A 15,749-nucleotide genomic window follows, 5' to 3' on the forward strand; every position below is an offset into this window, starting at 1 on the left:
CCCAGGATTGCAAAAGACCCGCCAAAATTTAAATCTTATCAAACCCGCCCTAATTACAATAGAAAAATAGGTTAAAAACGAACTAAAATCACTAGTTTTTATCTTTATTTAATTCTATCTATCCACAAGATAGGGTTGGACTTCATGGACGTGAAGAAATCGGGAAAGATACATTTTTGGCCACGGTCACCTACAAGGGTTATTGTGGTTGCCATATTATCAGGACGGCAAAGCAGCACAAAAAATAAAAAAGAAATTCTTTGGTCTCCAGAAGGTCTTTGTCAGACTGAGGTTGCCAGGTAATTGGAACGTGTTACGGCATCTGATTCATTACATAAGCTTAGAGCCTTTAACCCTGGCTATTGTATGCAGAAACTTGGACCCAATGTGAAATATTCATGTACTTTAGAAATACATCGCTATACCGTCTCTTACAGGACCCTGTTCTCAATACAAAAATGATTATAATACGTGCCCATGTATCTCTACCCTATACACACTCCAATGTATATAAATACATCAACCTCAGATAAACATTTTCCATTAGTGTCTATCAGGATTAAAACAGAGAATAGAAGACACTGTGATCTAATACACGCCCCTATTTCTCCACCCACAAAGTTTATATATAATATAAATTTACAATTGCCTATCTATATAGTAGAAATAGAGGGCTATATCATATATTTATATGTCTATCAGGATTGAAACAGAGAATATAAGACACAGCGATCTAACACAGCCTCTATTTCTCCACCCACAAAGTTTATATATAATATGAATTTATAATTGCCTCTCGTTATAGTAGAGAAAGAGGGCTATATCATATATATTTATATAAATTGGGAGTGCGCGACGCGCAAGGCGACCCTCAGGTGTCCCTCCAGCCATCAGCTGTTTGTTTGGGTAGAAAGAAACAAGTGACATAGGTGAAGGCTTGAGCCCTCCGCTGAGAACAAGTGTTTCTAAATTGCTCAAAAAAAAATATAATAATTTAGAGATATATACATATAATATAAGATGTCTTCACGGTACTTAGTTAAGAAGAAATATAAGAACTTGTCGAGATATCGGCTGTATAAGAAGGAAATCAGTGGCCACGAGACCAATTCTATGTTTATGGTGAGTGTTTGTTAAGGTCTTGTTTATAGATGGTGACGTGAAGGGAGGGAGGGACCTCCTCAACTTTATGAGGTGGTTGTAATGGGAATGATCACCTTATATAGAGAGGATGGATCGTCTATCTGGTGTGTATATAGCTATATACATCGGTTTACATAGCCTGTCTGACCGGGTTGCCCCCTGTAATTTACTGCTGGGTTATCCGGCAATTTAGAAATGGCAGAGATGAATTATTATCAAATCTAATCCTTCTTATTCATCAGGAGACATACCCTGGAGTTCTCATCTTCTAAGGTGACTTGTCATTTATATAAAAATAAATGTGGATGGATTCACGTAATGCCACACAGACGAGTCACCATGAATGAATAAATTAAAATTTTGTGAATGACACAATAATGCAAATTATTTATAACTGGTTGTGTATCTCCTTCACAACAAGATCATTAGAGTTATGCTTGTGTCACATTAGAATCTGTTGTAGTTCATGTAATTAAAAGTTATGATGTCATTATTGAATCTAATGATGGGGAAATGAATCAAGTCATGAATGATTGAGGGTTGGGCTCGTGCTGCTGGTTGGGCTGTCTTCACTTTTCTCAAAGAAAATTATGGTTTTTCTTCATGAAAAAGCAACTTTTTTTTTTTTTTGGCACTGAATTGACCTCCTGGGGTATCTTATATAAACTTTCCTTCGAGTGGTAATTATTAGATATCTTGACCTCACATAAGAGATGGGAGGTGTGAACTTATCGTATTTTTTTAGTCGTTGATTTTGATTTTTAGAAACATTGCTGATTTTTGCACCACTATTGTAGAGGATTGTTGGTTCATGTTGATAGAGAGCTGAATCATTCTTCAGTTCCGCTGTAATAGCGGTCCTTATCTCACACCTTCTTCTTGGAGATTTCAGTCATCCGTGAGCTTGAGTTCCTTAATTGGCGTATTTGAAGTATTTGTACTGGATTAATTTTTTTAAGTTATATAACTATGTGTCCCTTTTAGGAAACTTTTGCAGCTTTAAATCTGTGATTCAATAAGTATCTCAAGTGGTTTAAGAAATTCCTTTCTTAGATTGTATTCCGTGTCGTCCAGTGACAACATTACAACCATGTCAAAAATGATTTTTCACACATGGGATAACCACATGCAGGTGAAGTTCAGTCGTGTCTCTGTACTAGATTCGTCGCTACATTCAAGACTTGGATGTTGTACATTGTCATCCTTAAGGAGCTTACTCCTTCTGCTTTCGGTATCAGCGACTGATGGTGTGGTAGCTGCTAGCAAGTTCAACAAGAAATTCCCAGATTTCATGCACACCTGCAAGGAGATCGCCCTCTTGACACTTCTGTCGTCTCGGCTGCAGTTGTCTCTACATATGCACTTAATCTCTAAAGAATTTTTTACTTGTGCTATGAGCTCCTCAATCAAGTATTAGTTTTTTCTGTACTTTTTTTTTCTTAATGGAGTAAGTTGTGAATTTTGGATCATGTCTGTAGTTGCAAAGATTAAGCATTGCTTTATTGAGGTAGATCCATTCATTTTGCCAATTACATCCATGAAATACTTTTCATCTACTTTTTTTTCTAGTTCTTCCCATACTTTTTGCACTCTTGTATCTTTCTAGTGCTTGAAAAGATATGAACATAATATGAATACTGGAGGAATTACACAGCTGATAATCTCATGGTTAAAACTGGCTTATTTAGTCACTTTATCAATAGCTTTCTACACATGTTGTTCTCAGTCAATATCCATGAGTAAACAGTTGTGTATGTGATAGTTGAGTGTCCATAAAGTGTATGACTTTACTGAAGGTCTTTGTGCAAATACTCATAATTGAATTGTAGTGTGTGTGTGTACGAAGCGGCTGTATCTTGCATCAGTTAGTTCTGTAGAGTGGCAATAGATAAGAAAATAGTGCAGTGGCAAATTTATAGTTTGATAATATTTCAATATAGAAAGCAAGGCTACTTATTAACATTTTGGAGATCTTAGAATTGCTCTGATCCATGATGTAGGATTATGACTGATAGATTAACAATGCTCGAGTGAGTACAGATGATGCACACAAGAAATTTGAAAAAAATGCAAGTTTCAGTACTCATTATGAAAAGATACTTTTGTTAGTGGATTGACTAGATTTGGTTATATACACAGACAAATTATCAAGTAACTGCCTTGAATTCTGAACCATTGTTAAGTAAATTAAAGTTCGGAACAAGCACGGTACGGTAATAGAAAATCAGCTATAACAAAGTGGTAATAATGGGATCTGACCACATCACACTATCAAGAGTATTAAGAGAATTAGCAAATTAGTGTAATGATCACTTTCACTGATGCTGTAGAGCGAATATGCTAAGGTATTTGAAATTATGGACAAAATTTTTTTTTGAGAATTGTCTGGACAAAGTTGTACTGCACACACAGTATTGTTCATTTTGTGAATTATAAGTGCCTCCATAGATTCATAATGTAATATGTGAATAGCTTACTCGCCTCTTCCAACTACATCGTTTGCAACATTACCCCAGTGAATGAAATGAATGTGGCCTGGTTGCTGCTCTTCAAGGGTGTCATTACGCATTTTTGCAGTATTTCCTCCAAAGTGTGTAACTTAGCATTATATAAAATTATTATTGCAGGTGTAGAATTATTCAGTGATAAAATAGATGGTATTACTTTTATCGACATTGTGCATGAATTTGTTTTGCCATGGTAGTGTATGTGTGGAAATAGAATAATCGGTGGTGGGATTTAGAGAATATTTTTTTATTTTCTGATAATGAGTGAACTGATAGTGGGCAGAGCCATCAAGATCAGGAAGAAAATGAGGTGTAGGAATGTGAAAGTGGGTGAAACGTGTAAAACCAGTAGAACTTATGAAAAGCCTCTCAACCTTCTCCAAACATTTGTTATTCTCCTTAGTTTTCAGTATTATTGGTGAAATATATCAGTTGCAATTCTTCATGCCATATGATGAAGAACATGCACAGGAATGCATGCTTGTGCACATGAACTTAACAATGCTAAAGAGCTATGAGATGTTAACAATCATTTTGTTTATATATGGCATCAAAGTTATAAGTCAGCTGCAAGGAAAACTTAGATGTGGCTTTCATAGATTCTGTTGATGCTTAGACATGTTCCAGTAACTTATACATGTCTTATCCTTAACCTTGAAGAAATAGATGAAATCCTCCAAATCATTTTCTGCTATTCTTATTCTATTCTCAGACAGTTATACTAGCATTGAAAAACAAAATCTCATATATTCAAAAGCTGTTTGTAGCATACTTAGATTGAACTTTTAATAGTTATCAATGATATGATTGTGTTGCAAAGTAAGAAATTTATTTTTTCAGCAGAAAAAAAAAGGTATCCTTTCCACTGACTCTTGCTTGGATGACAGTAAAGAAAGAATATAGGCACAGATGTGAATAATTCATTGTATCTGCATTTTATAAAAAGCAAAGAATTTCTAAAAAAAAATTAATGATCATTTCATTTTCTTTGTGCCACCAATTTTTGGTTACTTTTCACCCTCTTGGACCTTCAGAAATGCAAACCAAATCACCATAAGGGTAATTAAGATGCACTTCATAGACACTTGTCGAGTGGGTTTCTTAAGTTGTTGTCTTGGTAGTCCACAGTGTTTCTAAAGTTTGCTGGCATTAGCACATTTAGGCCCTAGGTAAATGTTTGTATCGGTTTTGTCTTGCAGATAGGGGCCATTTTGATGTGGGTGATAGTTCACAAAGCCTTTCATGCTTGTCTTGCCTGTAGTGAAACTTAGTAAGAAGTATTAATCACAGGTGATGCCAGTTCAGAGATAACAAGCCACTGCTTACAACAGCAGTGCTTGCGACAGTAGCACATGATACCCAAGTTAGAGAAACAAAGGAGAGCACAAGGTAGAATAAGAATGGGGATATGCAGTGCTATTGATGCAGTAACAGTAAGACTGGCCCAGGTTATTATTGGCTCAGGTAGTAACCCGCTGGGCTTTAGTGCCTGCAACTGTTCATGGCTTAGTGTCTATGAGCTCCATCTTTTAACAGTAGCATATTCCTCATCATGTTTTTTAAAACTTTTAGTTATGATGCCATCTCTAAAATCTTGACGGGATTACTCTTGTAGAATAGGTCTTAAATTGAAATACAAATTTTCACAGTATGTGTATGAAAGTGGATGATGAATTTGGTGTAAATGAATAACTTTGTTGGGAGATTGACAGATAAAGTTGAGGAGTGAACAAACAAATAAAACTCTGCCTGAGCACTGGATAGCAGCTATATTACTGACTCATTGGTCTGAGTGATTGACAACCCCCATGGTTGACTGGGCTCAGTGACAGAGCAGCACTTTAGCTCTTGTTGCTAGGAACCACTTAATATGCTTACGTATGGTGTTAAACACTGTTTGTGGTGCCTGTATGTAGTTGTTGAAAACTGAGACAGAGCTAAGATATGTAGGCCAGTCTACATGGATAGGCATGAATGATGGATTGTTGTAGTAATAGTCTGGTCTTGTTGATGGAATGATGCTGTGATCCCCTTTTGTTTACATTTTTTCTTGTGTAAGAAATTTTGAGGAATGATTAATCTTTTCCTCACATCAGACGTTATCATCACCCCTGCAGTGTTGATAGGAAATAGACTGTGGACCTAATAGCAGAATTTATCATTCCCTGTTTCTATGGTTTAGGTTATTTCATGATATTTTTTATTGGTAGTGGTAGTTGACCTTACTGATGTGAATTTGTGGTGCACTAAAGTATCATGATCCATCATACCGCTCATGATTACAAAAATGTCAAATATTGTAATGATGCTGGTAAATGGATAATGGTTTGAAGCTTCTGTATGGCTTGCGAGGCGACTGTAGTGTATTGTTTTCTGATCAGCCCATAAGCCATTGAATGGAAATGAGGATGTACACAATATCAACTCTAAACTCATTGCAGCATAGGGTTTACAAGGCTATACAGTTTACTTTATGAGTGGTAACAGAAATTGTCAGTACTAAAAATCCTGTATGCTGTCAGTCTGGAATTAGATAATCCAAAATTGGATGCACAACATAATTTATCCTATCATTAGTTAGGTTGTGGCTTTCTTGGTCAGATATGTTGCAACCTTGAAAGCTTTTCAAACCCAAGGGTTAGCTACGAAAACTACAGTGTGAATTTGAAATAAATTTAGACGTAGGTGAAGGAAATGATGCTCTGGAATCTAATTACCTATCTGTGCCTTTTATTCCAACCTTTTAGCTTACACATATCCTAACCCTCCATATCCTTTGTTCAGTAATGTGGGCCTCTCTACGCTGTAAGCCCATTTTCATTTTGATTGCTAAGTTGATTCATCCAGTGAGATTAATGTCGCCATTCACATCTCTGCTTTCACACTCAAAGGAATTCCATCATACATGATTAAAAGTTATTCCTCTTCATCATACTTTAGAATACCTCTAATTATAAACCTTTCATCCTCCATCTTTTCCTTGGCATACTTGTTCTTCGTTTGCCCTTATTCTTTTTGCTAATCATATTGAATTGGTTATGAATTTAAAGAAAATTCTACCTCAAAATAAAAGATCTTGCTACGAATTACCCATTACAAGAATAATCTAAGCTAATGTCATATAGAATTTCAGTTTCTGTCCTTTTTTTATGCCACCATGACCTTTTCTTTTTTCTTTTTTTTCTTTTTTAAAATCTTAGATTTTTGCTTAGATAAGTTTGAATCACATTGTCATTCATATGAGTTTGAACAAATTCAACATGTACAATGTTAACCAACACCATCAGTATTGATTTGAATGCATAAGTTACCATTTCTGTCCTTTGTTTACCGGTAGGTTTATATTGCAGTTATATTCTTATCTATTACTTCTATCATTCACTTAATACTCAAAGGGCTCTTTAGGTATTGAAGCATTGCATACCATATCTGTACTGGTGGCAAAACCTCATGAGCATATGCATAATTTCCCATCCCCTCCATCCCCCTTTACTCATTTTGGAAAACCACAGACTCCAATTGTCATTGAGTGATGAATGCTGGAGGCTTAGAGGCAGAAGCAGTGCCACTGCACCAGTTGTATCAAAGAGTTGGGCTAGCTGCTTATGAGTGCTTGTTTTTTGTGATGAGTATTTGCCTACTTTATCCAGTTGATATTATTATAGTTGAAGAGGGTGAATTCATGGTGGATGCAACCCATTTTTGGAAAAATGTGTTTTAATCATCTCTAAACAAGTGTCTCCCTTGATGCCCTTAGAACTCTGCCTCCAGTAAAGAATCTATTTTTCATACTACATCAGTTCTCTTTTTTCTTAGCTGATATTTTAGGGAACACATTTCTTTTTTCCTTTAGTCTTTATGATTTTACTTTTTTTATCTGCTAAAAAAGTGATAAAGGTTGCATAAACCATGGAGTCATGATTATTGAATGTTTATGTTGAGAACTTAGGTTTTTACATAATTTCAATGTTTTCCACATTGTAAAGGACGACCCTATTATGGCAGATTATCTGAAATTCCACAGATAAGATGTTGAGTATATATGTAGACTTCCTCACAAACTCCTGTATTAGTATTTTTATGTATTCTGACAAGTTATTGTACAATACTGTCCATTTCCCAAGGTGGAATTTCTCACTTGCTTTTTAAAGTTCTTTGCTGCTCTTTTATTACAATCATAGTATCATTATATCCAGCCATTGTATGACACTCTTCCCTCTGGGTTCATAAATAGATTGCAGCAAAGAGGTATTCAGTTGCTTGAAACTGCTAATACTAATTCTGTCATGCTATGGTCCCCCCTGAAATCTTAGAGTTTGACATTTATTTTTCAAAAAGATTTCTGAATCGTTTACTCTGTATATTCTCTTCTTATCTGTCTTTCGTTAGGATGTCTATATTGCTTTTCATATCTTCACCTACATTCAGTAAATCTCAAAATTATTCCCTAGCTTTTCCAGATGTCACTTGTCTCTGGTAAGTCATTTTTGTTCTCTTCATTTCAGTTCCTTCATCAGACTTGAGAACCTTCAACATTTTTTCAAGTATGAGTTTTATTTCTGAAATTGTTTGCCTTTTCTTCTTTACTCATATGGTTTTCACTCTTTGCTTCTTTGTAGATTTAATCATTCTGAATTTTGCTCTAGAGCATTCTTCTCCTCATATACATAAGTGATCTTTCTCCTACTTTGCTGCTGCTTTTTTTTTTATTTTCATTTCATACCAGTAACAGTGCTCTTCATATCATCTTTATTCTTTTTTTCTTATTTGTGATCTCAGTCTCACATTAACTTTTCAGCTGCTTGAGTGGACTGATAACTTCACTGCTTCACTAATTCTGCTATGTAATTATTCAAATTTGCATTTTCTATTCTTTCCTACTGTAGTTCTTGGCTTAAGTGTTTTCACTGCTTCGCCAGGATATCCCAGAATTTCTCTCATTTGTCATCAGTCATCCATGAGTAATTCCAAGAATGAGGCAGCAATATTGAATCCAAGGAGATGTACTACAAAATTAGTTGAAATTCACTGTTTTCACTTCCCTTTCATTTCAGTGAAGAATAATGACTGTGTGGAAGTATTAGTGGGTATTAAACTGAATTGTATAATTTACAATATACACTAAAATCTCTAATGACACTTAAAATATTTACGTATAAACTTGTTCACACGGTCATCAGCGCATATGTACATTTCTTATATACAGACATACACCTGAGCCTCAAGTTATGACAGGGTTATGTTCCTGGACACCTGTCTCAACTTGAATCCATCTCAACTTGAACCATTGAAACCTACATTACAAGGGGATTGTGTTCCTGACCAAAAACTTCCCAGTTTAAACATTATGGGTTGACAATACTTCCTTGAATCAACTTAACATACTTGTCATATACCATACCACACTTTCATGATATGATTTAGACAATAGTAATGAAGGCTTAATAGAAAAGGTATTTTACTGAAAATGGTTGTAGGAGGGCTTCAGGTCCTGCTAGAATGGGATGGCATGGGATAAGGGAGAGGCTCTAGGGTTATCTTCATCATCACCTGAATTATCTGATTCAACAGTTCCAGTATATCACAGGCTAATGCAAATGATGTTTAATGGGCATACTGAAAAACATGGTGTTGAGAACTTGAGGTGGTAGTGGGGTGGAATGAGTGCTAGTGGGTGGGAGAGTGAGGGAAGGTAGGCTTGACCACATCCCCCTCCCCCCAACCTCCCCAAATTATCTGATCCAGAAGTTGTTTCAGCTGGAGGGCATCCAAACTTACTGTGGATGCAATCAACAATAGGAAAGCAGTGAACTCAAACATATTTTTACCAGTTGGTATCAGTAAGATACAAATTGATTGGTATTTTGCTAATCACATCGCCAGAGTATGCATACTGGATACACAAATGTCTCAGGCCATAATGATAAATCTTAGGACACTGAAAATATTAAGATGAAAAATTTGTCATTGTTTCCAATTTTTGCAAGGTAAAGCATAGTGATATAGATAAATACTCTAATTCTGGAAGTGCCATAAGTCAAGCATTGCAAATTGAAGCATCATGACTTGAGGCCCAGTTGGACAGATTTTGATAAAGATTTGCACACTCATATACATATCATCCTTTCTTTTGTCATAGTTAGTGCTGTATGGATGGACCACACAGATTCTTCTCGAAATATGTTGACAAATGATGCAGAAGCCCCAAACCACTGTAAGATCATAAAATCTTATATTTATTGAATTTGCCCCAATGCTTGTACAAAATAAACTTTGATTTTCACTTACTGAATTCCCTAATGATAATTAGATTAACACAAACTTGTTCATGTGATCATCAGCGCACATGTACATTTCTTATGTATATATTTTTCAGTTAGATTTACACACACTTCTTTATATCAGGCCTTTTCTTATTGTCAGATCATGCTTAAGCATGCGAAATCTTCATAAGTATTTTGACTCAGGGATATAGAATACCATAAGATTATAAATTCTTAGATGTATTAGATTTGCTTATGGATCTTTCTCAAAATGGTCGGTAGAATTGTTTTTAATAAAGTATATTGATTTGTTTTTATTGCAAGAAATATCCATTGAAAGTATGCTATGGAAACTGTACATATTCATATGTGTAACATTCATGCGGGATATTGTAGTTTAACAAAACTTGTAGATTGGGTATGTTTGGTTTTGATATTATTATAGTTAACATGTATGGGAATTTTGTTAATGCTTTTTTGTGTCCTGTTGAATAATTGATGCTGAAAGTTATATGTTAAAATCTTATAGATACTTATATGGATTTTGAAAGTAGCAGACATTGCACATGTAGGATCAGAAGGCACTGGATAGACTACATTATAAAGCTATTGTCGTGCCATTTAATGCTCAGTGTTTAGATAGAAGTAGCACACATGCTCACCTAAGTGTTAGCCTGCTGTGCTTTTCCATAATCTTTGTCGTTAGCTAATTCATGAATGACTTCAGTGCTAGTTGGCCAGGGTCAGAACAGTTACTTTTAGCAAGCAGTAGGTTTATTTTCATTGAAAAAGTTGTTGTTATTAGACAGTAGATAATGTGATTATTATGGATATTGGGGAAAGACGTTTTAGTAGGTTCATTGATTAGACCATCCGTCACTTCACATATTCATGAATTATTTGGGTAAAACAAGATTCACTTGTTTTCGAGTGACATGGTCCTAGTGGCAGACTCAGGAGGGGAAACTCTAGCAGCTGATGTCTTTATTTGGAAGAGTAGCAACTGATGTCTTTATTTGGAAGAGTAGCAGCTGATGTCTTTATTTGGAAGAGTAACAACTGATGCTATAAAGACACATAAGGACACATACCCAATATTTTGGAATTAAAAACTCGCATATGGGAAGAAATTGAATTATCTAAGTAAATGTATAGTTATTCTTGAGAAGCATTAGAATTATTAAATGTGCAAGTATTCTTCAAAAGAAGAAAAATGGTAAAATGTGTGAGTATTCCAAGGGGATCAGAGCTCAAAAAATTTACTACTTTGCTAACCATAAACTGATGAAGCTATTGCCGCTGTTCTCCCTGTCTGAACTTGTGGTAATAAAGCTCTGTGCCTCTCTCAGGTATCTTTATTATACTTTTATTATTTTGATCTTATAATGGTATTCGTAGAGTGTATGAGTGATAGTGTTGTGAAGACAGAATCATCATGCAGAAGGTGGAAATAATAAAGAAATTTGATAATGGTATGAGTTGCCTGATTGAGCTGTGTGGTGTTGGTAACGAGACTATACAATGCATTATGATGTAAGGACACACCATGAGAAGTTGATATTTTACGCTAACAGGGATCTAGTAAGAACATTGCTGCTTATGAGACAGTGCATCATGCTACATCAACCAACCTTGACAGGCTTGTGTATGCATGGTTTCAACAACTTTGTAGTGAAGGTGTACCTATTTCTGAGCTACCTTTGCTCACTAATTTTAAACTTGTGACAAGACCTGAGGCAATGCAAATACCTCTAATTTTTCTAGCCTTATTTTTTTCTTCTTTATGAAATAAGTTCATGATCACTCCAGCATCAGATAAGATTACCTTGTAGGAATCTTTCCCTTTACATTTGATAATCATTTTTATATGCATTTTTGAAGTTGACTGCTGAGTTCCTTTTTTCGAAGGCAAATTGCAGTAGCTTTTTTCTGTCACCTGTGATGGGAGCTTTTGATTGATTTGTATTTGTTATGATCTGTTGGTTTTATGGAGAGCGTGATCATAATGTTTTGTGAAAACTGTAGCTTTTGGTACAGAGATCAGAGAGAAATGTTAGAGAATTCCATGTAACATACTGACAGAAGTCAGTTGCTGTTTAAAGTTCACCTTTTGTGGGTTAAACTTAATTCAGACATAGAATACCTTGCTATAAATTAGCTGGTTCTTGACCCAAGTTTCATACAGTCATGGAAATATATTCTTTAGGAGCATCATCTTTTGTGTCCGGTCAACTCCTGAGGATTTTTTTGTCTCATGGAAAATTGCATGTAACTTTATTTTGTTCATGCAGACTTTTGTAAGTCTTATCAGTATCATTTGATATTGGATTGAGAAGTTGATACTCCAATTACAATGACAGCTGACTGCTGGAGCCTGTGATGTAAGGAGAGTGGCTTGTACCATGGGTTTCTTAAGGAATCGTGGAATGAGATTAGCAAAAGGTCGAGGTCATTACAAACACTGATATTAGATGAGACATAGCCTTTGATCTAGTTGACACTCCCTTCTGATGCTGTTGTTATGCCACCTTCAGAAGAGGACAGGCTTGGTCAAAGGCTGAATTATCGCAGAAGGTAAGGTTCTTTTTTTAGGTTTTCGTGTAGATCCTTCCTCTGCCATGTTGGTTTATTCTCTTTATTTCTCACAGGGTTCTAGTTAAAAGTGAGAGATATTGGTTTTGACATATGAAAGCCCATTGAACATTGTTGGTTTCTCTTTATTTTCTCATCATTATCTCCTCGTTTCCCTCTGTCTTTTTTGATAAGCTATATCTTGAATCCTGACAGTTACAGGCCGAGACACCGGCTCCATTGGGTAGTGTGGTACGTTTTGTTGGCCAGGAGGCACCAGCTGCATCACAGCACCAGAGCCATAATTTGCTGGATGGGTTAGTGTTTGATTGTTTGATTTTAAAGAACAAGCCTTAGCCTTTCTTTTAGAAACAGTTTTAATCGGTGAGGCTTTAGCACTGGTGAATGTATCCTAAACAGGTAAAATGTTGTAACTTACATGTGAGCAATCTATCTTTGATCCTCATAGGTCTCCTTTGTAAATAGAGAAATGTTTTTCTTACTGCAGAGCCAACATTTATTGGATCTTGTTGCTGGAATGCTTATTGATAACAGGAAAGAGTTCATGTTCCTGTAGATCACAAAATCATAAGAAACAAAGGTAAATTACCTACCCCTAAATTGTATGAAACTACAGTAAGACCACAAGAGATTTTCACTTAAAGTACTGGAATCCCAGTTGGCCATTAGTTCGTAAGTGTCAGTAACCCATGAACAATGCTTAAGATATTAAACAAATTGTTTTGGATTTAACTTTCAGGTAAGTGAAGAAGTTCCACTTGCTTGCACTATGAAATTTTAGTCAATGAAAAGAATGAATAATACTTCAGTAAGTTTATGAATCGGATCAAGTAGAGTCAGAGTATTAAACAATGATAGAAAAAAGGTAGAATCATCAGTAAAGAACAAAAATTATGGGAAAGTGAACTGAGCATTTGAAGAATATGCTTGATTTTGAAGTAAATGTCAAACTACTGATTGCTTTTTAGTTTATCGGTAACTCTAGAAAAGAACTTACATTGGGAGAAAGAGCACTTCTTAAATTGTAGTGCCAGTATGGATTGTAACTGCTCCTTGAGTTGCTCTCTTCCCTAACCAAGAAACATCACACCTATATCTTCTTCTGTCTCAGACTTTGTTATTTTTGCAGGTTCCAGAGGATGGTTTGAATCATATGCCACGCAGTGAGGTTATGAGGGCTCTAAGAATTCTTGAAGCAGCTCTCCAGCAGTACGACATTTCAAGACTTACTATAATGACCCAACTTAAGGTAACATACTACTTAAAGAGTTTTTGTTACAGCTTTCATAATCAGAGATATTCATATAGTCTGAAATATCCTCAGTGTATCTGAGGGATAGGGGAGAAAGAATACTTCCCACGTATTCCCTGCGTGTCGTAGAAGGCGACTAAAAGGGGAGGGAGCGGGGGGCTGGAAATCCTCCCCTCTCATTATTTTTTTTTAATTTTCCAAAAGAAGGAACAGAGAAGGGGGCCAGGTGAGGATATTCCCTCAAGGGCCCAAGTTCTCTGTTCTTAACACTACCTCGCTAATGCAGGAAGTGGCGAATAGTTTGAAAGAAAGAAAAGATCTGTGCAACAACCAGAGAGTTGTGTACATAGGTAATTTGTCCTTTGAATATGATATTTAGGGTTATTATTGTCATATGGATTTTGTGAAATTTTTTTTTGGCTTTGTGTAACAAATTTAACTTCTGAATAGGTGCTGCTCTGTAATCTACACACTGGCCAAGAGGAGTACCTTTGTGACACATTCCAAATGGTGGATGCTATTTCCCTCATTCATAAGCACAATGGGGTCAAGGTAAGGAAAGGTTAATTACTGTCGTATGTTGGTTCATCTTTGAGTTGCCTTTCTGAATGATGCCATGGTCATGAGAGAAAGAATGAAAATGATTGCATCAGCTTACAGGAGTACCTGGACAAACTCCAAAGTTGACTTAAGTGGATGATGAGGATCATTTCAAGTATGTGCAAGGTAATGTGGATGGGACTCAGCAAGAGAAGGACCAAAATTGATAATACTTTGTGGGAAATAATCTACAGGAATTGATTTATGAAAGAGATCTAGGGGTTGACATTGTGCCTAATCTGTCACCAGAACTGCACATCAGGAGAATCATGAAGAGGCAAAATGTCTGCTGGCAATTCAAGTATATAGATGTGGAAATTTTTTGATGAGCTGTTCACACTCTACATGAGACCAAAGCTGGATTGTGCCTCTCGGGTTTGGACACTACACTCTAAGAAGCACAGAAATATAATTGAGAGGATCTAAAGAAGAGCAGCCGTGATGGTACCTGAATTAAGAGAGCTGAGCTTCAATGACAAGTTCAGAGCAACACAGCTGTTCACCTTGGTGGACGGAAGAGAGAGGGGTGACCTGATACAGCCTTTAATTTCCTAAATCAACTGAATGATGCTGACAGTAAACAGTTCTTCTCAAGCTGGAATACCAGAGGTATCAAACACTATGATAAGAAGCTGAAAGAGAGGTTGATCAGGAAGGATGTAAAGAAATACTTGTTTAGTTTAAGGGTAAATGGTTGGTTGAAATGGTTTGCAGCTTACCAAGAATGAAAAGTCTTGATTTTATAAAAAGTATAAGAGATGGGGCCCCACAAGTGTGGAGCTTACGCCATGAAATGTTCATATATGGTCGGTTATTACTTAAGGATCGCTTTGTTCATTGTCATACATTTTTGTGTTTTCTGTCCGTCTGTCCATCCATCAGTCAGGAGTCACAGTTTGAACTTCAGCTTAACGGCAATGACATTTTAACCTGCAACTTAACCTTGGTCATAACTTGAAAAATCTGTGTCAAATAATTATGAAAGTGTATGCAATTGTTTTTTCGATAGAAACTTAATAGTTTTAGTTTGGATTGTGCCATAAAAGTTTAAATCATATACTCATGAAACTTTACTCTGTTGTTGTCCAGCATCTTATAAATTGATTAGCACAAGATCCATAACTTTAGGTTAGATTTTGCAGGAGTAGGTCCTTCATAAAAAGGTTTAACCTAGAACTGTTTACCTCATAACCCTAAGTTTCTTTCACTTATTTAAGGATTACAGATGTCCATTGTTATTGATCTTTGCCCATCTATATCGCATCATGAGTCACACTTAAACCTTGGATTTAATCTTGGTCATAATAATTTGAAACATGTAAACTAGATTATTATGAAGGCTTCAAGTTGTTTCTTGGCACCTCAAGAATTGTATGTATAAAGCCCAAAAGG

General features: G+C 35.9%; 1 protein-coding gene across 1 annotated transcript in view; it reads left to right on the forward strand.

Annotated features, from left to right (window-relative positions):
• Positions 1-916: 916 nt before the first annotated feature.
• The window catches only part of LOC139757510 (short transient receptor potential channel 4-associated protein-like), a 67,133-nt gene continuing 52,300 nt past the window's right edge, over positions 917-15,749 (forward strand). The window contains exons 1-3 of the mRNA XM_071678021.1: positions 917-1,122; positions 13,635-13,754; positions 14,208-14,309. Of these exons, the coding sequence (XP_071534122.1) occupies positions 1,021-1,122; positions 13,635-13,754; positions 14,208-14,309 (324 nt within the window). The 5' untranslated portion in view covers positions 917-1,020. The remainder of the gene's footprint in view (positions 1,123-13,634; positions 13,755-14,207; positions 14,310-15,749) is intronic.

Source organism: Panulirus ornatus, chromosome 27 (genome assembly GCF_036320965.1).
Source record: "Panulirus ornatus isolate Po-2019 chromosome 27, ASM3632096v1, whole genome shotgun sequence".
Taxonomy (NCBI): Eukaryota; Metazoa; Arthropoda; class Malacostraca; order Decapoda; family Palinuridae; genus Panulirus; species Panulirus ornatus.